Raw genomic sequence first — 23,430 nt, forward strand, 5'->3', positions numbered from 1 at the left:
TCCTTTGTCTTTGGATGTGCGGTTTCTGTTTTGGTGAGTTCCAATGTCTTCCTGTTGATGATTGTTCAGCAGTTAGTTGTGATTCTGGTGTTCTCGCAAGAGGGAGTGGGAGCTCGTCCTTCTACTTCGCCATCTTGATCCAATCTCGAATATACTTTTTATTAATTGAAGTATAGTTGATTAGTTTGTTAGTTGGTTATTTTCAGGTGTACAGCACAGTGGTACAGTCACACACACACACATGCACACACACACACATATATATTCCTTTTCAGATTCTTTTTCGTTATAGGTTACTACAAAATATTGAGTTTAGCTCCCTGTGTTATACAGTAGGTTCTTGTTGGTTATCTGTTTTCTACATAGTAATGTGTATATGTTAATCCCAAGCTCCTAATTGATCCCTCCCCCCACCCTCCTTTCCCTTTTGGTAACTATAATTTTGTTTTTTGTGTCTGTGAGTTTCTTTCTGTTTTGTAACTAATTCATTTGTATCATTTTTTTTTACATCAATATTCTGGTTGGGTAATATAAATTGAAGTAGAGCTGACTTCCTTTTTAGTGGAGATCGGAAATATGGGGAATGGTAGAATACAATGAAGAGAAGTACTTGGATAACTATGCATAGTTGTCCTTTGGAATCTGATGGTGGTGGGATTTTTTTCCCCCCCTGGAGTATGTTTTGGAGAAGTACTTGTAGTAGAAAACATGGGCAAGAAAAGCCTGAAAAGGTGATTTTCCTGAGAGATTTTTGAGATTCTGGGTGTGAGCAGTATTGTTTTAGGGCCAGAAGAGTCTTTTCAAAATTCAGCTCTGGTTATGTCATCTCCTAATTGAAAACCTCATTGCTTTTTTTTCTTAACTTTATTTTTTAAATTTAAATTTATTTATTTTAATTTTGGCTGCATTGGGTCCTCGTTGCTGCGCACGGGCTTTGTTTTAGTTGCAGTGATGGGGGGCTACTCTTGTTGCAGTGCACAGGCTTCTCATTGCGATGGCTTCTCTTGTTGTGGAGCCCGGGCTCTAGGCGCAGGGGCTTCAGTAGTTGTGGCTTGCAGGCTCTAGAGTGCAGGCTGAGTAGTTGTGGCACATGGGCTTAGTTGCTCCACGGCATGTGGGATCTTCCCGGACCAGGGCTCGAACCTGTGCATTGGCAGGCAGATTCTTAACCACTGCGCCGCCAGATAAGCCTGAAAACCTCATTGCTTTTTGACAGATAAAATTCCTTAACCGATGTATGGCCCTACGTGATCTTGTCACTTTGTACCAAGAATGTCTTGCTTTCTCACCTCCAGCCCCAGTGGTCTTATTTCTTACTGTGGTCTTATTTCTTATTCCTCTGCCTCAGATATTTTTCACTCTCATCTTTGCCTCTCTACCTTTTAGCTCTTGTCTGCTCTTCAGATCCCAGCTCAAGCAACACTTCTGAAAATTCTCTCCCCAACTCTGATTGGCTCAAATCCCTTATTTTAAGCTCTCTATACACTGTGTGCTTCTCCTTCATAGCTCTTGTGATGGTAGAAGTTTTATATTAATTTGTTGCTTATTTGATACATGTCTCCCTAACTAGATTATAAGCACAATTGAGGACAGGAACTGTGTTTGTTTTTACTTACATCATCCCAGGACCTAGTGTGGTTCTTGGCGCATAATAGACCCTCAATAAGTATTGTTGAATGTATGTGAATGAGTGCATAAGTGAATGAAGTCATAGTTTCTGCTCTCAAGGAAGTCCCAGGCCAGTGGGAAGATAGCAGCTGCAATCCAAAATGAGAAGTATGTTCTATTAGAGATATCAGTACAGTTTTTCAAAGGGGGAGGTACTGATTAATGAAATCCCAAAGCCTAGAAACCATCACTTTAGGTCCTGAGGAATTTTGAAGGAGAGAGAGAGAGAGAGAGAAAGCAATATGATCAGATACATACTTTGGAAAATTTTCTCTGGCCACAATATGGAAGATGGATTGTACCCAGACTAAGCCAAGAGGCAGGGGTAGACATAAGAGATTATTTCAATAGTCCTGCTGAAACTTGAGGACCTGAATTTAGTTGGGAGCGTTAGGGAAGAAAGAATAGATAAGAAGTGAAAGATATATGTTAAAATGGCAGAATCTATCAGAGGTAATGTCAGGTTTGATATGGGTGAAGGAGAGAATTTTGGTGACTGGGTGATGCCATTAATCAGAGTTGGGACTATAGGAAGTGGAACTTTTTTGGGATAAAGGGATTGAGTTATATTGGGGGCATATGATTCTGTAAAGTATCATAGTATTGTAGTTTTTTTTTTTTTTTTTAAATGCCTAAAGCTGTTAGGACTTGTTGAAACATTGTCTCCCCCTTACTTCTGAATACCACATTTTTCTGGTTTTCCTCCTACCTTACTGGGCACTACTCAGTTTTCAATGCTGGCTACCTCCATCCGACTTCCAAATGCTGCTGAATCCCAGGTATTTGTCCTGGGTTCTTTTGGTTCTCTGCTCTACTTTTTCTCTCAGTGATTTCATCCAGTCTTATTTCTTTAAATACCTTTTGTACACTGCTTCCCTCTTGAAGTCTCCAGAGTAATATACCTAACTGCTTACTGGACATTCCTACTTAAATGTCTAAGACACATCTGAAATATAACAAGTCCAACAGTAGAACTATATATATATGTGTGTGTGTATATATATATATATATATATATATATTTTTGCGGTAAGCGGGCCTCTCACTGTTGTGGCCTCTCCCATTGCGGAGCACAGACTCCGGACGCGCAGGCTCAGCGGCCATGGCTCACGGGCCCAACCGCTACGCGGCATGTGGGATCCTCCTGGACCGGGGCACGAACCCATGTCCCCTGCATCGGCAGGCGGACTCTCAACCACTGCGCCACCAGGGAAGCCCACAGTAGAACTATTGATTCTCTTTCTTCCTAAATCTGTTTTTCCCACTCTTCCTCATGATGGTAAAATAAATCTGCTTAGCTGCTCTAGTGAAAAAAACTAGGAGTCAAGGCATCTGTGTCTAAGGTATGGATGAATTTAATACCTTTAGCTACATCTCAGAGGCTAAATGTCCCCAGAGTTATTGCACAGAAAAGACATCATTAGAAAACCCTTCTTGGGCTTCCCTGGTGGCGCAATGGTTAGGAATCCGCCTGCCAATGCAGGGGATATGGTTCGAGCCCTGGTCCAGGAAGATCCCACATGCCGCCGAGTAACTAATCCTGTGCACCACAACTACTGAGCCTGCACTCTAGAGCCCGCAAGTCACAACTACTAAGCCCACGTGCCATGACTACTGAAACCCATGCCCCTAGAGCCCGTGCTGCACAACAAGAGAAGCCACTGCAATGAGAAGCCCGTGAACCGCAACGAAGAATAGCCCCCACTCACTGCAACTAGAGAAAGCCCGCGTGCAGCAACGAAGATCCAACGCAGCCAAAAATAAATAAATAAAATAAATAAATTTTAGAAAAAAGGAAAGAAAGCCCTTCTTTATATTCGGATTAAAGAGGAATTTTCTCATCTTTTCTTGCATCTGCATAGTTTCATTTCATCTTAGAGTTAATCTTTGATCAAATCGAAGTTGGGGTTGTCCTTATGTTTGCTGTAAGAATTGAACCTAATTTTATTGCAGTGTTGTTTGTAATTGCAAAATATTGGAAAATTACATGTAATGTTCAAATGTAGGAGACTGATTGAACAAACTGTGGTGCACTCACACATAACAGACAGGCACCTGGGTATCAGCCTTGATTTCTTTCCTTCCCATCTCCCCTTGTCCTCACATTTATCAAGTGCTGTTGCTTCTCCCTACAACCCCATCTCACCATCTCCTTTCTACTACTCTTGCCCAAGTCACCATCATTTCTTGCCTAGTCTCCCTAGTACCATTCTTGACCCCTTTAAATAATTTTCTACACAGCTGCTAATGTGTTTTTTTAAACCTAAGTCAGAGCATGTCACAAACCTATTTTAAAAAAACTCCAATGGCTTCCTATAAAACTTAATATGAAAATCTAAACTTGACCTTGGCCTGCTTACCTGGCTAGCTTTTCCGCTTTGTCGCTACTTCTCACCCCCTTGCTCACAAGCTCTGCCACAGCTCTTTTCTGCCTCAGAGCCTTTGCCCGCAAGACTCTTCTCCATGGCTCTTTCTTTCTACTGGTCAGTCTTAGTTCAAAGTCCTCTTTAAAGTGGTATTCTCTGGCCTTACAGCTCAATGTTTTATCTCCCATCCTTCCCTTAGTCACTCTATACATTTCCTTGTTTTCATCTCTGCATAATGTTTATCAGTATGAGAAGAATTCCCTCTCTTCCTTCCCTCCCTCCCTCCCTTCCTTCCTTCCTCCCTCCCTCCCTCTCACTCTCCATTCCTCCTTTCTTTGTCCTCCTTCATTTATTTATGTTTCTTACCCTCCAGATTGTAGGCTTCATCAGAGAAGGAATTTTATCCTTTTTGTTAACTTCTATATCCCCAGTGTCTGGAACTGTCCTACAGTACTGGCACATCATATAAATACTCTGTGACTATGAATATACCCGGTATCTATTTAAACTATGTATCTATAGATCTATGATACTGAATGAGATGATCAAGTTACTTTTCATGATAACACAATCATCAAACACTGTGTTAACAGTGCTCAAATATATATTATTTGAAAAGGAACAGATATTTTCCCCAGAGAATGGGGAAGGAAAAGAATAATAACACATGCTTCATGTTGCTGTTTTGCACAACTTTGTTTTTCTTTTTAGGCAGATTGGAGTAACAGAGTGGTGGGTGGGTAAAGTCCTAGAAAGCAACAGGAGTAGCAAGAAAGAGATGGAGTTACAGACTAAATAAATGAAGAAAAAATAACGGGATGGGTGTAGTTTAGCAAAAATTAAATCAGTACAAATCACATGCCAGTACTCAACTTGATTTTCTGGACTAATGGAAGGGAAAAGAAGTATGAATGAAACTGAAGCAAGAGGGTAATTTAGAAAAATTATATTTGATTTTAGAATTCAGCCAGAGGAACATGAACCACAGACGTTCATCACCCTTCCCAGGACCAAGTTCATTTTCAGCAGTCCAGGTGGGATGACCAGAAATGAAGTGAGTAGAACAAGGCTACCCTGGTATTGCCCTGCTCAGTCTCTACAGCCTTCTTTAAACATTCTGCTCTGTATTTTAAATTAAAAGAGCTTCTCGTAAAAGTAAATTACATACTGAAACTTTTCTCCAGAATAGATAACTTCTCATTCATATGGGAACTATGTTCCCATAGTTTTGCCTTCCTATCTTTTTCCTATCTTCCAAACCTAAACATGCCTTATCCATCCGTATAGACTCAACCCAAGTTCCAGCTTCTGTGAAGATCTGCCCAAAGTTTGAATCCAAATGAATTTTTCTTACTGAAACTTCTGTGACATGCATGTTTTATTGCTTAGTTATTATTCCATGAACATGTGTCTTGCCTCCTTAATTGGGCTATAAGCTCCTAGACATTATGGAATATGAATATTATTTATTTTTTTGGAGTCTAAAGCACTCTCAGCCCACTTCTGGGCTAATGGAAAGTGTTAAAGTGAATAAAAACAGTTTATTTGGGCCCTATGAACATATATTTGCTCAAAGTAGAACCTACCTGAATGCTCTGGGATGAATCTGTTATTTTTTCCATATAAATCATTAATGACATTTTGCTTTTTATTTCTGACATTAATTTAAAAGGCACTGGGAAAATTATTTTTGATTTGCACATGAAATAATGTACTGCTTTTCTGAATAAAAGCACGAGTCATTTTTGTTATGAACAATTTAGGTTATATATTCTATTTCTAGATAAAAGTGTTCAAAATAGGATTTTAGTGATACATATTTAAAAACAAAAATAAAATATCTTCTTGAAATTTGCCTTTGTAGTAAATTCAGTCATTCAAATTGTTTTCTCTCAAGACCCAAAAATTTTAGAGCATTGCCAGCTTTGAGTTTATCCTGAAAAAGAAAAGATTTTATTTTAAAGCATTATTTAATGGTTGTTTTAAAGTACTTAGTAAGTGTCTTTATCAGGTTTTTAAAAACTCAGTTCCCCAGTGTGAGAGAAAAATATTAGCAGGTTAAACAATGACTCTCTTGACCCATGTTTCACCCCACTGTTTTTCAAATTATATTCATATATTTGTTTTGAACAGTCTTTTAAAAGCAAAAATATAAATGGTGTGTGGTATATTTGTGCTTTTATTATTTTCCCGACTTCTCAAATATGTTGACAATCATGGACAAAAAAAGGATTTTTTTGAATTTTGAAACATGTAAATATGTATTTATGTTATAAGTAACATATAAAATGTATATTTGTTTTATGCTTATTTTTATAATAACAGTTCCTAGTGAAAGATTTCTGCAAATGCTTTTTATACAACATAATAGAATGATAAGTTTAAATATATTAGAAACAGAATTATGATATGACCCAACAATTCTACTCCTAGTTATATAGCCAAAAGAATTAAAAACAGGGACTCAGATACTTGTATGCGAATGTTCACAGCAGCCAAAAGATGGAAACAACCTAAGCATACATCAACAGATGAATAGATTTTTAAATGTGGTATATACATAAATGGAATATTCAGGCCCCAAAAGGAATGAAGTTCTTTTTTTTCTTCCAGTTTTATTGAGATATAATTGATATAGAACACTGTATAAGTTTAAGGTGTACAACATAATGATTTGACTTATGTACATCATGAAATGATCACAATAAGTTTAGTGAACATCCATCATCTCGTATAGATACATTAAAGAAACAGAAAAAAATATTTTTTCCTTGGGATGAGAACTCTTAGGATTTAGTTTCTTAATAACTTTCATATATAACATATAGCAGCATTAATTATATTTATCATGTTGTACATTACAACCCTAGTACTTATTTATCTTGTAACTGGAAGTTTGTACCTTTTAACTAACTGCCTTCAGTTCCCCCTTTGTCCTCTATTTGAAATCTAAGTTTGAAACTTGGTTGTGGGAGGAGGGGAGGAGAATTACAACAGGGAAGACCCTCTTAGGAAAATGACTTTCTTTTTACAGGACCCTCCAGTGAGTTTTAGGTCTGTAAGATAAGACAGTTGGAAAGAGTGCCCAGAAGTCATCTAGCCACCTACCACCTTCTCGGTATATGTGTTGTCCTTTCACATGGCCCTGAATAAAAAGTAAGCTCTTTTGGAGCAAGAAACGTGATACAGATGAAGAGTCTCAGAAAATTGTACAAGTATGTACATTTATAAATTTCACATGAGAAAAAGACTGCCAAGTTTTTTTTCACTCTCTCCCCAGCTATAGATTAGATCATCTCCACAGAAAGAACTCCTGTGTTTTGAGGGGTAATTTTGTGATACCCTAATTGATATATATCCCGCTTGCAAAAGGCAGGTATGTAATTGAGGGTGGAAGGAAACATGTATGGTGTCGTGTAATATCCGTACCATTAGTGTGTATCTATATATCATGACCACTTCAGGGTTCTCACACAGCCTTGCAGAGTGGGTAATTTGAGGCAGGGACCTCTTATTCAGGGTTCTTCCCAGATTCACACTTGGGCCATCCTCCTCTAAAGGAAGATTCAGAAGTGACTGTTGCTGCTGTGAGAAACTATTTGCTTTTTAAAATAGGTTGGGTGGGGCTTCCCTGGTGGTGCAGTGGTTAAGAATCCGCCTGCCAATGCAGGGGACATGGGTTTGAGCCCTGGTCTGGGAAGATCCCACATGCTGCAGAGCAACTAAGACTATGTGCCACAACTACTGAGCCCACGTGCCACAACTACTGAAGCCCATGTGCCTAGAGCCCGTGCTCTGCAACAAGAGAAGCCACTGCAATGAGAAGCCTGCGCACCACAACAAAGAGTAGCCCCTGCTCACCACAACTAGAGAAAGCCCACACGTAGCAACCAAGACCCAAGGCAGCCAAAAATAAATAAATAAATTTATTAAAAAAAAATAGGTTGGGGGGCTTCCCTGGTGTCGCAGTGTCTGGGAATCTGCCTGGCAGTGCAGGAGATGTGGATTCGAGCCCTGGTCCGGGGGGGATCCCACATGCCACGGAGCAACTAAGCCCATGCACCACAACTACTGAGCCTGTGCTCTAGAGCCCACGAGCCACAACTACTGAGCTCGTGCGCCACAACTACTGAGCCTGTGCCCTAGAGCCCGTGAGCCACAACAAGAGAAGCCACTGCAATGAGAAGCCCGCACACCGCAACGAAGAGTATCCCCCACTCGCTGCCACTAGAGAAAGCCGGCACGCAGCAACGAAGACCCAACGCAGCCAAATAAAAATAAATAAATAAAAATAATAAAATAGGTTGGTACTGAGTATCCTTTGAAGGAGATACATTTTGGTGTGTTGGATGGAAACCTGATCCTGGAGTCTGGAGATTTGGGGTTGGGTCCATGTGCTGTAATCCAGCAGTTATATCCGTTTTGGCAAATCACTCAACCCCCAAGTCTTGTTTTTCTCCTCGCATCTACATGGTGGAATGCATTTGCCTATCTCCCAGGCTGGTTGTGCTCATCAAATGGATTTATTTATTTCATTTAAAACTTTTTAGTGAAATTTTACCTTCATGTGGCTCAAAATTCAAAAGGTATAAAAATGTACATTTCCTTTCACTAGTGCTACCCAACCACTATTTTTTCTTTCCAGAGTTATCAGTTTCTTGTCCTTCTTCCAGAAATATTTTATGCATTTATATGTAGGTTTATAATTTTATTTCACAAATGGATAGTATACCATACACAAATGGAAGTATACTATATGCAGTTTTTGCACCTTGCTTAACTTAGTATATCTTAGAAATCGATTCTTAGTATTTTTTTATGACTGTATAGAATCCATTGTATGGATATGTTATTATTTATTTATTCCCCTGTAGATTGTTTTTAGTTTTATTACAAACAGTGTTATAATGAGTAACCTTATACAGAATGTCATGAATTTGTGACAATATAAAATTTTTATTCAAGATTTTCTGAAAACTTGAAAGTGATAAGCACATAAAATTAAATAACAAAAGGCATGTAATAATAATTATTATTATTCCATTAAAATCTTAATCAGGATTCTTGGGGTAATCTGGTTTCAGTTTAATTTTGGTTAATGTTATAGAAAGTTTTTCATTTCTCAACCTTTGATATAAAACCTTTGATATAAAAAGTTAAAAAACTTAGTATTGCTTACTACTTTAGTAAGTATATATTTAACAATTCAAGACTTTTAGTGCCTTAAGGTGGGTAAGTGCCAAAGGAGAAACTTCCTGTTTAAAGCAGTCTGAGGTCTCCCAGTCAATAACTTGCAACTAGTATATGTCAAAATGGACCCTTGGGACTTCCCTGGTGGTCTAGTGGTAAAGAATCCGCCTTACAATGCAGGGGATGCAGGTTCGATCCCTGGTCAAGGAACTAAGATCCCACATGCCATGGGGCAATTAAACCCACGCACCGCAACTACTGAGCTCACGCGCCTCAACTAGGGAGCCTGCGTGCCACAAACTACAGAGCCCACGTTCTGTGGAACCTTTGCGCCACAACTGCAGAGCCCACACGCCCTGGAGCCTGTGCGCCACAACTAGAGAAAAGCCCTGTACACCCCAAGGAAGAGCTCATGTGCCGCAACGAACGATCCCGTATGCCTCAGTGAAGATCCTTAGTGCCACAACTAAGATCCTACGCAGCCTAAAATAAAAAATAAATCTAAAAAAAAGAAAAAGGACCTTTGTTGGCATCTGTTCATGTACTTCAAGCCTACTGAGAAGATGTGATGAGCTAATATATCCTTAAAAATTAAAGCAGAGAATTAGAGTTGAAGAGAAATTTTGGATTCTAGTTTAGAAGAAAGCCAAGACTTATACAAAAGGACTATGACTAAAACTTTTGTAAGATTTGTTAAGAATTTATATATCCCCATGTTTTCATTTTTGGCCATCCCTGTCCCCTGGTAGTAATTGGCAGTGAAGTCTTAGGAAAAACTTGTTTTGTTGGGGGTGGGTGTGGGATGGGAAGGGGATGGCAAAAGAGAGGAAATCTGGGGACACTGAGTCTCATTTTAACCTCATTTTCGTTCAGGAGCCTGAGGGGCAGAATGGCAGTGGCAGCATTAAGGCACATTTAGCCACTCTAAAAGTCAAATGCTAAAAGAAAAAAAAAATCCAGTTACTTGAGGGTTCTGGATCCTTGAGTTCTGTTAATCAAGACTTTAGTCTCAATATCCAAATAACTAGAGTCATTACAACTTTTGAGATTGGTAGATTTGTAACAGAAACATTAAAGGAAAAATTTAGACATTTCTCTCATTCATCTAACATGCAAATCTAAATATATTATTATTATGTGCTTCTTTACCGTTTTCTCTCTTGGCTTTATGAATTTAGTTGTACTAGATTGACTTTCAGCATTTTAACTTTCCTTTGCCCTTTAATAGGTCAGCTATTTCTGGAGATCAAGTAACAGTTCTAGGAATATTAAGTGTAACGATTTCTCTGTTCTTTGCTATCACATAGCAAAGTGCTCTGAAATCAAACACAATTAGAGCAGGAAAATTCAGGAAGAAGATCATGCAGTAAAAGGCACATACCTTTGTTTCTGCATCAAATTCTTCCATGGATTCTATCAGTTTCCCAGGTTCCAGCTCACCTAGTGGAAAGGGGTAATCGGTTCCCAAAATGACTTTATCCTGAAAAAGGAAAAAACACTTTTATCTCTAATTTTGCAGAACATCAAAGAACCTCTTGTAAACTTAATTATATTTACATATTACAAGCACTCCTATGGTAAAATAACAAATTTCTTCCTAATTAACAGAAACAAACTGATCTAAAATTTTTAAGATTTAATGGCTTCAAAACTTATTCTGACATTTTCTCCAGCAGGTGCCGCTATTAGGTCTCTTAAAGCTGCAAATCAACCCCCATCTTCCCTTGTTTTTTTTAAGTAACTGAAATGCAGAATACTCAAATATAAGAAGCAGGCGTTTATTTAATAAAACATGCTGATGTCTTCAGATGATATTAAGGATTCTATATTTCTTAAAATGATGCATTGCAGTTGACCCGCACAATTTTTGAAAATATACTGGAGTTTAAAAGGAAAACATAAAAAACAAACAACTGGATGAAAAGAAAAGAAACAAACAAACAAAAACCAACCAACCCCCCCAAACAATTACCATCTCTATAAACTAGATTGTTGTTTGCTTTTTAATGATGTAGCTTTGAAATTCTATTTGACACTTTGTACAATAAAGCACACAGGCTTGTCTGTCTACAAATAAGTAAAGCACTATGTCAAGCCATGTGCTAAATTCTAGATTGCTAGATTGGTCAACAAAACAGAAATGGGGATAGAGAAAGATCAAGATGGCAGAGTAGGAAGATCCTGAGCTCAGCTCCTGTCACACCTAAGTTACAGCTACTTACAGGCCAACTATCTCTGAGAATGACCCGATGGCTAGCAGAAAAGATTTTTTCCATAACTAAAGATATAAAGAAAGAACCACAACTTGACAGGTAGCGGGGTGGAGACGTGGACTGTCAAGACCCACATTCCTGGCATGGTGACCCATAAGCAGGAGGAAAATCACAACTGTGGAGGTCCTCCCTGAGGATCAAGGGGTCCAAGTCCCACACTGAGTTCACCAGCCTGGTGGTCCTGCACTGGGAAGGCAAGCACCCAAAATACCTGGCTTTGAAAACCAGTGGGTGTTATGTTTAGGAGAGCTAGAGGCTGGAAACTGAGACTCCATCCTTAAAGGGCAGGTGCAAAAACTCGCTTGCTCCAAGTCCCAGTGCAGAAGCAGCCAAAAAAAAAAAACTTTGGGGCTTCCCTGGTCGTCTAGTGGTTCCCTGGCGCAGTGGTTGAGAGTCCGCCTGCCGATGCAGGGGACACGGGTTCGTGCCCCGGTCTGTGAAGATCCCACATGCCGCGGAGTGGCTAGGCCCGTGAGCCATGGCCGCTGAACCTGCGCGTCCGGAGCCTGTGCTCCGCAATGGGAGAGGCCACAACAGTGAGAGGCCCGCGTAACGCAAAAAAAAAAACAAAAACAACTTTGTATGATGACAGATGGTTACTAGACTTATTGTGGTGATTCATTTGTAATGTATAGAAATATATCGAATCACTATGTTGTATACCTGAAATGAATCTAACATTGTAAATTAACTATAATTTTTAAAAAGTACAATGAATAAGAATATGATATATTTTTGTAATGGAATAGTATACAGTGATAAATGAACAAATTTTGGGGAAAAAATAGAAATGTTCCTTCTCCTTAAGAAACTCATAATCTAGTAAGAGAGACATTAAATCAATAATCAATAATCAATCCATCTATCAAAATAAGAACATATTTTCAACCAGAAATTTTACTTCTAGAAAGTATCCCACCCATATGCATGTAATGGAAATACATCAAGGAAGTTAATTGCAACACTATTGTAGCAGCAAAAGACTATCAAACTAAATTATAGCATATCCAAAAATAAAAAGGAATGAAGGATACTTGCATATGCTGTAATGAAATATCACCAAGTTATATTATAAAGAGGAATGATCTCGTACAGCAGAAACTAAAACAACATTGTAAATCAACTGTACTCCAATAACAAATTGATTAATAAGAAAAAAAACCATGATCTTGTAATTGAGAAAATACAGTGTAATAACTGTCATATGGAATTTACTAAAGTTAATTCAAATAGCATATGATATCACTTATATGTGGAATCTAAAAAAATGGTACAAATGAACCTATTTACAAAACAAATTGAGTCACAGATGTAGAAAACAAACTTATGGTTATCAAGGGGGAAAGAGGGGGAAGGGATAAACTGGGAGATTGGGATTGACATATATATACTAGTATATATAAAATAATAAGAACCTACTGTGTAGTGCAGGGAACTCTATTCAATACTCTGTAATGGCCTATATGGGAATAGAATCTAAAAAGAATGGATATATGTATATGTATAACTGACTCACTTTGCTGTACAGCAGAAAGTAACACAACATTGTAAATCAACTATACTTCAATAAAAAAAATTAATTAATTTAAAAAAGAGGAATGATCTTGAAGTTATATCGTGAAGGGGGAAAACAAAGTCTAGGACAGTGTATTTGCTATGCTCATACTTCTGTTTCTACTAAGGGATCTATAGACACACAAATATATGTTTGTATGTATAAAGTCTATTTCACGAATGGTAGCCAAGAAACAAGTAACATTAGTTGTCTCCACCAATGAAGACTAGGATTCAGGGGTGTAGGAGATCCCCCCGCTTCTTTTTTTGAGATATAATTCACATACCATAAAATTCACCCTTTAAAAGTGTACAGTTCAGTGGGTCTTCATATATTCATGAATTTGTGTAATCATTCCCACTATCTAATTCCAGAACATTTTTATCACCCCAAAGTAAACCCCGTACTCATTAGCAGGCACTCCTTGTTACCTCCTTCCAGCCCCTGGAAAACACTAATTTACCTTCTGTAAAGGAGGTCCATGGAATTGCCTCTTCTGACATTTCATATGAATGGAATCAAACAGTATGTTGCCTTCTTTTCTCTTAGTATATTGTTTTTCAAGGTTTATCCATGTTGTAGCCTGAATCAGTACTTCATTCCTTTCTGGGCCAAATAATATTCCATTGTATAGATATACCACATTGTTGTTTATCCATTCATCAGATGATAGACATGTGAGTTGTTTCTACTTTTTGGGTGTTATGATATTGTTTCTCTGAACAATTGTGTACAGAGGAGTTTTTGTATGAACACGTTTTCACTTCTCCTGGGTATATACCTAGGAGTGGAGTTGCTGGATCATATGGTAAGTCCATGTTTAACATTTTGAGAAACTATTTTTCACAGTGGTTTCAGCATTCTACATTCCCAACAGCTATGTATGAGGGTCCCAATTTCTCCAAATCCTCACCAACACTTGTCATTATTCATCTTTTTGATGATGGCTATCATGGTGGGTGCAAAGTGGTATCTCACTGTGATTTTGATTTGCATTTCTGTAATGATTAATTACATTGAACATCTTTCCATGTGCTTATTGGCCATTTGTATGTCTTTGGAGAAATATCTATTTATATCCTTGGTGTCTATTCAGGCCCACGTGTTTCCTTTTTATTGTTGAGTTGTAAGAGTTCTGTATATTTTCTGAATACTAGAGACTTATCGGATGTATGATTTACAACTATTTTCTTCATTCTGTGGGCTGTCTTTTCACTGGTTGTATCTTTTGAAGCACAAATTTTTAAATTTTAATGAATTTAATCTATTTTCTTTAGTTGCTTGTGGTTTTGGCGTCATATGCAAGAAATTATTGCCTAAAAGGTCACAAAGATTTACAACTATGTTATCTTCTAAGAGTTTGTAGTTTAAGCTTTTCCCTTTAGGTCTTTGGTCCATTTTGAGTTAACTTTTGTGTATTTTGATTGTAAAGAAGAGATCCAACTTTATTATTATTATTTTTCTGTATGTGGATATTCAGTTATCCCACTATAATACATTGAAGAAACTATTCTTTCTTCATTGAATTATATTGGTACCTTTGTTCAAAATAAGTTATCTTTATGTCTGTCCTTAAGCCACTACCACACAGTTTTGATTACTGTATGTATCTGTGTTGAAAATTTTGAAATTGGGACTGTGAGTCCTCCAATTTTGTTCTTCTTTTTCAAAATCATTTTGGCCATTCTGGGTCCCTTGCATTTCCATATGAATTTTAGGATCAGCTTGTCAATTCCTGCAAAAATAAAAAAGCAAACAAGAAAACCCTGGATTTTTGATAGGGATTGCATTGAATCTATAGATCAGTGTGAGAAGTATTGCCATTTAACAATATTAAATTTTCCAACCAATGAACATGGGATGTCTTTTATTTATTTAGGTCTTCTTTAATTTTCTTCAACAATGTTTTGTAATTTAGTGTCCAAATCTTACACTTCTTTAGTTGAATTTACTCCCAAGTATTTTATTCTTCTTGATGCCATTGTAAATGGAATTGTCTCCTCAATTTCATTTATGGATTATTCAATGCTAGTGTATAGAAATACAGGTAATTTTCATATATTTATCTTGTATGTGTTTATATATTTTGTATATTTATCCTACAACCTTACTAATCTGTTTATTAGCCCTGATGGTTTATTTGTGGATTCTCTAGGATTTTGTGTATACAGGGTCATGTCATCTGCAAATAATTTTGCTTCTTCCTTTCCAATTTTTATGCCTTTTATTTATTTTTCTTGCTTAATTTCCCTGGCTACAATCTCCAGTACAATGCTGAATATAAGTGGTAAGAGCAGAACCTTTCAATCTTTTACCATTAGGCACGATATTAGTTGTGGGTTTTTCATAGACGTTCTTTATCAGGTTGAGGAAGTTCCTTTGTACTCCTTTTTGAGTGTTTTCATCATGAAAGACTATCAGTTTGTTGAGTGCTTTTCCTGCATTTATTGAGATGATCATGTAGTTTTTGTCCTTTATTAATATGGTGTATTGACTGATTTTTGTGTGTTGAAACAATCTTGCATCTGTGGGATAAATCTCAATTGATCATGGTGTATAATTCTTATTATGTGTTGCTAGATTCAGTTTAATAAATATTGTTCAGGAAATTCACATCTGTATTCATAAGGGATATTGGTCTGTAGTTTTCTTGTGATTTCTTTTTCTGGTTTTGGAGTGTGCTGGCCTCAGAATAAACTAAGAAGTGTTGCTTTCTTTTGTACTTTTTTGAAGAGTTTGTGAAGGATTGGTTGTAATTCTTTTTTAAAAATTTGATACAATTCAGCAGTAAAGCCATCTAGTCCTGGGCTTTTCTTTGTGGACGTTTTAAAATCACTGATTCAATCTCTTTACTTATTATAGGTTTATTCAGATTTTCTATTTCTTCTTGAGTCAGTTTCTGTAGTCTTTCTAGGAATTTCTTCATTTCATTTAGGTTATCAAATTTGTTAGCACACAGTTGCTCATATTTTTCTTATAATTCTTTTTATTTCTGTAAGGTCTCTAGTAATACCCTCCTCTTTCATTTTGAATTTTAACAATTGAATCTTATCTGTTTATTTCTTGGTCAGTCTAGCTAAAGGTTTGCTAATTTTGTTGATCTTCTCAAAGACCCAAGTTTTGATTTTATTGATTTTCTTATTGTTTTTCTATTCTCTATTTCTTTTATAACTGCTTTAGTATCTGCTATTTCCTTTCTTATGCTTGTTTTGGGTTTAGCTTACTCTTCTTTTTCTAGTTTCTTAAGGTGGACATACAGGCTATTGATTTGAGATCTTTCTTCTTTTTCAATATAGGCATTTTAGAGCTATAAATTTCCTACTAAGCCCTGCTTTAGCTGCATTTCATGAGTTTTGGAAAGTTTTGTTTTATATTACATTTGTATTAAATATTTTCTAATTTCCATTGTGATTTCTTCTCTGTCTAGTGTCATTTCATTTCAGTCTGAAGGACATCCTCTAGCATTTCTTGTATGGCAAGTCTACTAGCATTGAATTCTCTTGACTTATGTTTATTTGAGAATATCTTCATTTCTCCTCATTCTTGGAGGATAGTTTTTTGTTTGTTTGTTTTTATAGATTTATTTAGATTTGGATATAGAGTTTTTTGTTTGTTTGTTTTTATAGATTTATTTATTTATTTTTGGCTACATTGGGTCTTCATTGCTGTGTATGGGCTTTCCCTAGTTGCGGCGAGCGGGGGCTACTCTTTGTTGCATTGCACGGGCTTCTCACTGTGGTGGCTTCTCTTGTTGTGGAGCACGGGCTCTAGGCACATGGGCTTCAGTAGTTGTGGCTCGCGGGCTCTAAAGCACAGGCTCAGTAGTTGTGGTGCACGGGCTTAGTTGCTCCGCGGCATGTGGGATATTTCCGGACCAGGGCTCGAACCTGTGTCCCCTGCATTGGCAGGCAGATTCTTAACCACTATACCACCAGGGAAGCCCTGGATATAGGGTTTTTGATGAATAGGTTTTTGTGTGTGCGTGAGCTTTAAATATGTCTTCTAGGGCTTCCCTGGTGGCACAGTGGTTGAGAGTCCACCTGCCGATGTAGGGGACATGGGTTCGTGCCCCGGTCCGGGAAGATCCCACATGCCGCAGAGGCGGCTGGGCCTGCGAGCCATGGCCGCTGAGCCTGTGCGTCCGGAGCCTGTGCTCCGCAATGGGAGAGGCCACAACAGTGAGAGACCCGTGTACTGAAAAAATTAAAAAAAAAAAATATATATATATATATATATATATATATATATATATATGTCTTCTACTGCCTACTGGCCTCCATAGTTTTTACTGAGGGCTAAGGCTAGAGCCATAGGGAACATCAACACTGGGGGTGGAGTGCTTCCAGGAATGCAAGACAGAGGGAGAATGTCCACAGGCAGAGAGAGCCAGTGAGGCAGAGAAGGAGAGACAGAAAAAAAGTGGTATTAGAAAAAAATGCAGTGAGAGATATTTGAAGGAGAAAGTGTTTAATAAGTAATGCTTTAGAAGAGGATGAAAAAGATAAGGGCTAAAGAGTCTCTGTGGGATTTGGCAGCCTTATTAAGTGCACTTTCAGTGGAGTGATGGCGAGAAAAACAGATGCACAGGATGAAAAAGTAGATGAATGGTGAAAAAATGTTAAGTGTTGACTACACATATCTCTTAGCTTGGGTTTCTCTCATCTTTGATTATCACTCTATTTGTGCTGCTTGGGCAGTCTCATCCATAAACAAAGATCTAGTTCCTAAGCCTCAAGTCCTGGGTATATGGCAGCCTGCTGGACACTTCCACTTGGCTGCCTTACAGGCAATTAAAATGCAGCATGTTATCTAATGTTGAAGTCCTCATCTTCATATTTATGCAACATCATGTTCATTCTCATTCTCTTGTTCTCACTTTTGCATTCTCTTACTCTCCTCCCTCACCCCCTCACATCCCATCCACTTGCTCTCTGGATATCTTTTTTTACTCCTGTTTGTCCCCTGGAAGCTGACCTGTCTGTACTGTACAACAGGCTTCCTTGACCTCAGGTTTCTAGTTGGGTTTAACTAATGGGCAACATAGGCAGGAGATTAGAGAATGGAGGAAAGTGTTTATGCCCCAGATCCCTCCCTTTGGAGTCATCAACTTGGCTCCAACTAAACATCTTGGCTCCTGTTAGCAGGCCCTTTTCACAGAGCCCTCTCTGTCTTTTGGCCCGGAATGGTAATGGAGCTTTCCATACCTTTGTAAATAATCCATTTATTAATTTTTTTCTCTAGTTTTCTCAATTCAGGATGCGATCTTATTTTCTGCTGGAATCCTGCATGAGTCACACTGTGTTCCAGTTATACCAAAATCTTTATAGTTTTCTCACTTTACTAGGTTTATCCTCTGGTTGGCATGTCCTATCCAGCCCCAAACTCCTATTTTTAATTGATTAATTGATTAATTAATGTGGTGGACAACTTTTTATTTTGACAGAATTTCAAATGATTAGACAGATAGAAATGTTGCAGGCTAATTCAGGGATCTGCCATATAACCTTTACGCAGATTCACCAATTGTTTATATTTTGCCCCCTTTTCTTTATTATTTTCTCTGTATAGATATTTGTGTATCTATACAGAAACACACATTTTTCTGAACTGTATGCAAGTTGGAGACATTACGGCCCCTTACTCCTAAATAAATTAGAGTTTATTCCTAAGAAAAAAGACGTTTTCTTATGTAACCATAGTACAGTTCTTAAAATCAGAAAATTTATAAGTTGATATATATATAATATTATATCAATGTTATTATATACACACACACACACACACACACACACACACATATATATATATACACACACATATATATAATATCACCAGTCCATACTCAGACTTTGTCAGTTATCCCAACAGTGTGCTTCATAGCTAGTTATTTTTTCCTGGTCCAAGATCCAGTTGATAATTACATTAAATTTAGTTATCATGTCTCCGAAGTTTCCCTTAATTTGGAACAGGTAATTTTTTTTTTTTTGGTCACTCTTGACTTGGATATTTTTGAAGAAGACTACAGTCCAGTTATTTTACAGAATGTCCCTCTATTCTATTTTATAGAATTTTATAGAATGTCAGTTCGTGTTTTTTTGATCTTTCCTCATGATTACATACAAATTATGCATTTGGGGTAGAAATTTTACAGAAGTGATGTTGTGTCTTTTTCACTGCATCATATCAGGGGTACATGTTACCAGTTTGTCCCAGTATTGGTGATGTTTGATCATTTAGTTAAGTTGGGACCCACCAGGTTTTTTTCCTATAAAGGCTATTTTTTTCCTTCATGATTAGTAAGTAATTTGTGGGGAGACACTTTAAGATCACATAAATATCTTGTTCCTTATCAAACTTTCACCCACTGGTTTTATCATTCAGTAATGATTTTCTTCCTGACAGTTATTGCTGATGTGAACTGTATGTGTGTGTGTCTCTCTTGTCTTGTTTCTGTTCTTTGATTTTGGCTCTTATCTCTATTTTTTCTTTCTTTCTGTCTGCTTACTTTTTTAGTTTACTTTTCTCCTTCCAGTTTCTTAAAGTGGAATCATAAATCACTGATTTTACACATTTCTTCTTTTTCTAATAGAAGCATTTAAACCTATACTTTTTTACTGAGGTATAATTGACATACCATATTATATTAGTTTCAGCTGTATAATATAATGATTTGATATTTGTATATGCTGCGAAATGATCACCACAAGTCTAGTCAACATCTGTCACCAAACATAGTTTAGCATTATTGATAAAATACTTGAGCAATTTTTTGATAGACTTTAATGAGCTTAAAAGCCCCTCCTAGGAAATTGCCCCTCCACTCAATTGACTATTAGTCTTGAAACTAGTCTAAGAACTTTAACCAATAATGCAAAAAGGCTAATTGTCCTTAACTAGATAGTCATCTCCTTCTTTTTTAAAATCCAGTCTAACAATAGTTGTCTAACCATTTTTCCCCATGAAATGTCTCGGCCAAGATAGAATCTTTGAATTGGGCTTTTCAGAAAGCCTCTTTGTTTGAAATAAAACTCTGACCTATGCTTATAATCAATCTGAGAGTGGCTTTGTGTGTTGAAGGAATGAAGGCTTGAATGTACAAAAGAGGAAAGTCTGATTGTTACTAGGCCTGAAATATTAAATGTATAAATGCTCTCAATTTGAGCTGAGGATAAATGATTCTTTGATTTCTACTAGAAAAAAAGGATTTTCCTAGGTTTTATGAATACATTTACATGAAATAATGTGGGGAAGTATATAATAAAATTTAGAGGAAGGCCACGATAGACTCACAACTCTCTCTCTAGATTCCTGTATTCATGTACTGTATTAAAACCAAGCAAATACACCTGCTGGTAGAAGCCCTAAAGACCCAAAGTTATGTCTCCTCACATCTGTGCCAACAGCTGATCTCGTTCTGAACTGCCTGCTTGGTATTCCCTGGAGGTTCATTTGTCCTTATTTCTACTCCTCTTGCTAAAAGTTGTTTACAATTCCAAAACACAACATAATTTTAAAAAGTCCCATGCTTACATTACATTTGTCAATCACATTAACATGAAATTGAAATCTAGAAAATAATTTTTCTTTCTAGTCAGGAATTCTTCCATTCCCAGTATTATGGCCTTCTCAGATATAAATACATTTCAAGCGGGGAGGGGTCTGTTCTGTTCTGATGAGAAGAAAGCAAACGATTTTAAAGCCGAAATGTAATTCATTCTTCCTCTGCAATTCATTCTTCCTCTGCAATTCATTCTTCCTGGTTAAGACACTTCCCTGTTCACCTAACTTGAGTTTGAAAGCCTATTGTAGAACACCAAACTTATAGTTTGGCAGTATTTAATTATTATTTAATAGCTACTCTTCACAACTCCTCTCCATAGGAGGTTAATTATCCACTTGTGATAATCTGGTTTGTAAATTTTTCATACCTGTTATCTATCTATATACCTTTTATTGATATCTTCTGATAAACTTTTGACCATTTCTAACTTGCTAGTGATTTCTTAAGGGAGAGGGAAGTAGGCATAAAAAACCTGGAAGTGAAGTTCTTGTTAACTGCATTTCTTGTTCAGAGAAGGGATAGTAGCAGGGAAAGGGTGGGGAGAAGAGATTCCTTAAAAGGCAAACGGTCCTATAGGATAAAGGTCACATACTCCATCACTTGATAGATGCTTAATAAACACTTCTTGAGTTTAAAAAAAAAATTTTTTTTATAAATTTTTAATTTACTTATTTTTGGTGGCGTTGGGTCTTCGTTGCTGCGTGCGGGCTTTCTCTAGTTGCGGCGAGTGGGGCCTACTCTTCGTTTCGGTGCACAGGCTTCTCATTGCGGTGGCTTCTCTTGTTCCGGAGCACAGGCTCTAGGCACGCGGGCTTCAGTAGTTGTGGCACACAGGCTCAGTAGTTGTGCCTCGTGGGCTCTAGAGCGCAGGCCCAGTAGTTGTGGCGCACGGGCTTAGCTGCTCCGCGGCATGTTGGATCTTCCCGGACCAGGGCTCGAACCCGTGTCCCCTGCATTGGCAGGCGGATTCTTAACCACTGCGCCACCAGGGAAGTCGTAAAAATACTTTTTGTATTGCTATTTCTACCACCTGTTATAACTGCAAATTGTGATTTAAATGGATGCAGAGTCCTGGTTAAGGAAGCGTAGCATATGGCCTTGGATGACTGTTGCCTCATTTCCCACTGATCCAAGCTCTCTGGTATACCCAAGACTCTTGTGACATCTCAGGCTCCCAAGTAGCATACCTGTTCGTGGCCTCCCAAAAGCTAGAACTTTCTTCCTTCTTCTTCCTTCTTGTCTGTGATCCAGGATTCTGTTCCCTTGGGATTGACCATAATCATGAACCAATTTTTAAGGACATCTGTGCTACTGTAATATTTGACAACATCTACATTTTAGTAGGACCTTTCTAAAGACTCTATTAAACCCAGAGGAATAATTCTAATGGTAGGCATTTTAGGTAGCGTGGCTGCCTCTTCTAGGGTCCTAAAATTATACCTTTTCAACAGCCACTGGCTTCCTTTATTAGGCAGGAAAGCAGTGGATAATCCTGATTGATTTCTCCACAGCAACACTGCCCCAATGTGCATTTTCCTTCCCAAAGCCAGCTGCACACACTCCCTATGAAGTCAAAGACTTACTGAGCTGATAATAATAGTAATTAATATTCCTGCCAGGGAAAAGAAATAAACTGCTCATCTGCTGGGATGCATTAACTTTTTCACATTTTCAGGGAATGTTGCAAGCACTGAAAGATGTGGCTTACTGAAGAAACTCAAATAGTGGAAGAGAATTCATTTGTCTTCTGGAAAAGGAACGATTAACTATCTTCTCATTTAGCATATTTCATTAGTAGCATTTTGCAATAAATACAACACACCTCTATTATAACATAGTTATTACAGACCTTCTAGTATATCAAGGATTCAGTTTGTTCCCTGAGACATAATTTCCTCACTAAGGAGCCTGATTTAATTCAATCAGTGCAGGGTAAGATTAGCCTTATACCCACAAGATCATTACATAAGTTACAAATATTAACACCTACTGTGCATAAAGCACTAACATTTGTACAGTCCTTTGGCATCATGTTATATTAGCCTCTCCCATCAACTTTGTCTGGTTATCATCTCCATTTTATAGTTGAGGAAACTGAGGCTGAGAGGGTAAGTGACTTGATATTAAAGGTCACCCAGCTAACAAGCAGTAGAGCCAGGACTTGAACTGTTTCTCACATCCCACAACTTCGTGAGAAGGTAGTAAGTTATATTCTTGTTCTCAGGAATCTTACAGGCATCAAAAAGGGTTCCACTCTGTTGAGGACTGCAGCACACAGAAAACATCACTTAACCAGAATACTTACAGACAGAATGTTAAAATACATTTAAATTTCAAGTCAGGGTGGAAATACTTAAAATTCACAGGGTATACTCCACTGCCCCCACTAGCCCTAGAAATAATCAAGTCTTTGGTGTTAAAGGACCTTTTCATTGCTTCCAGATCATGTTAACCCTTTAGAATAGCTGAATAGAGCAGTCCTGAATGTTAAAGAGGTAGATGGCCTGGAAAAGGAATGGAGAAAAAACTTTGGCTTTTGGGCCTGACCGGTCTCTAGTTTAGGTTCATTTTCTAACCCACAGATCAAATGCCCAAGACAAGATCACATGTATGCCTACTGTAAAAATTGGGGCATAAAATGTCCCAAAATAACATTGTTACTTCTAAAAGTGAACAATTTATTTTACTCTAAGATAAAATACTTTCTATTTTGTGGAACAGGTGTTTCTGGTTTCTCTTTTAAAAATAAAAGAACATATGAATAGATATTTTGGTTTGGGTGGTTGAAAGTCTATCTTGCAGAGAAAGGCCTCTTCA

General features: G+C 37.6%; 1 protein-coding gene across 3 annotated transcripts in view; it reads right to left on the reverse strand.

The window, feature by feature from the left end:
- Nucleotides 1-4,636: 4,636 nt before the first annotated feature.
- ACMSD (aminocarboxymuconate semialdehyde decarboxylase) overlaps nt 4,637-23,430 on the reverse strand; it is a 64,766-nt gene continuing 45,972 nt past the window's right edge. Inside the window, exons 9-10 of one of the 3 annotated variants that reach the window (XM_067742115.1) lie at nt 10,606-10,704; nt 4,637-5,970 (exon numbers count right to left, since the gene is read on the reverse strand). In XM_067742115.1, the coding sequence (XP_067598216.1) occupies nt 5,908-5,970; nt 10,606-10,704 (162 nt within the window). In that variant the 3' untranslated portion in view covers nt 4,637-5,907. The remainder of the gene's footprint in view (nt 5,971-10,605; nt 10,705-23,430) is intronic. The other 2 variants (XM_067742117.1, XM_067742114.1) reach the window with 2 other exon arrangements.

The sequence above is a fragment of the Pseudorca crassidens genome, chromosome 6, assembly GCF_039906515.1.
Source record: "Pseudorca crassidens isolate mPseCra1 chromosome 6, mPseCra1.hap1, whole genome shotgun sequence".
In the NCBI taxonomy this organism is placed as follows: domain Eukaryota; kingdom Metazoa; phylum Chordata; class Mammalia; order Artiodactyla; family Delphinidae; genus Pseudorca; species Pseudorca crassidens.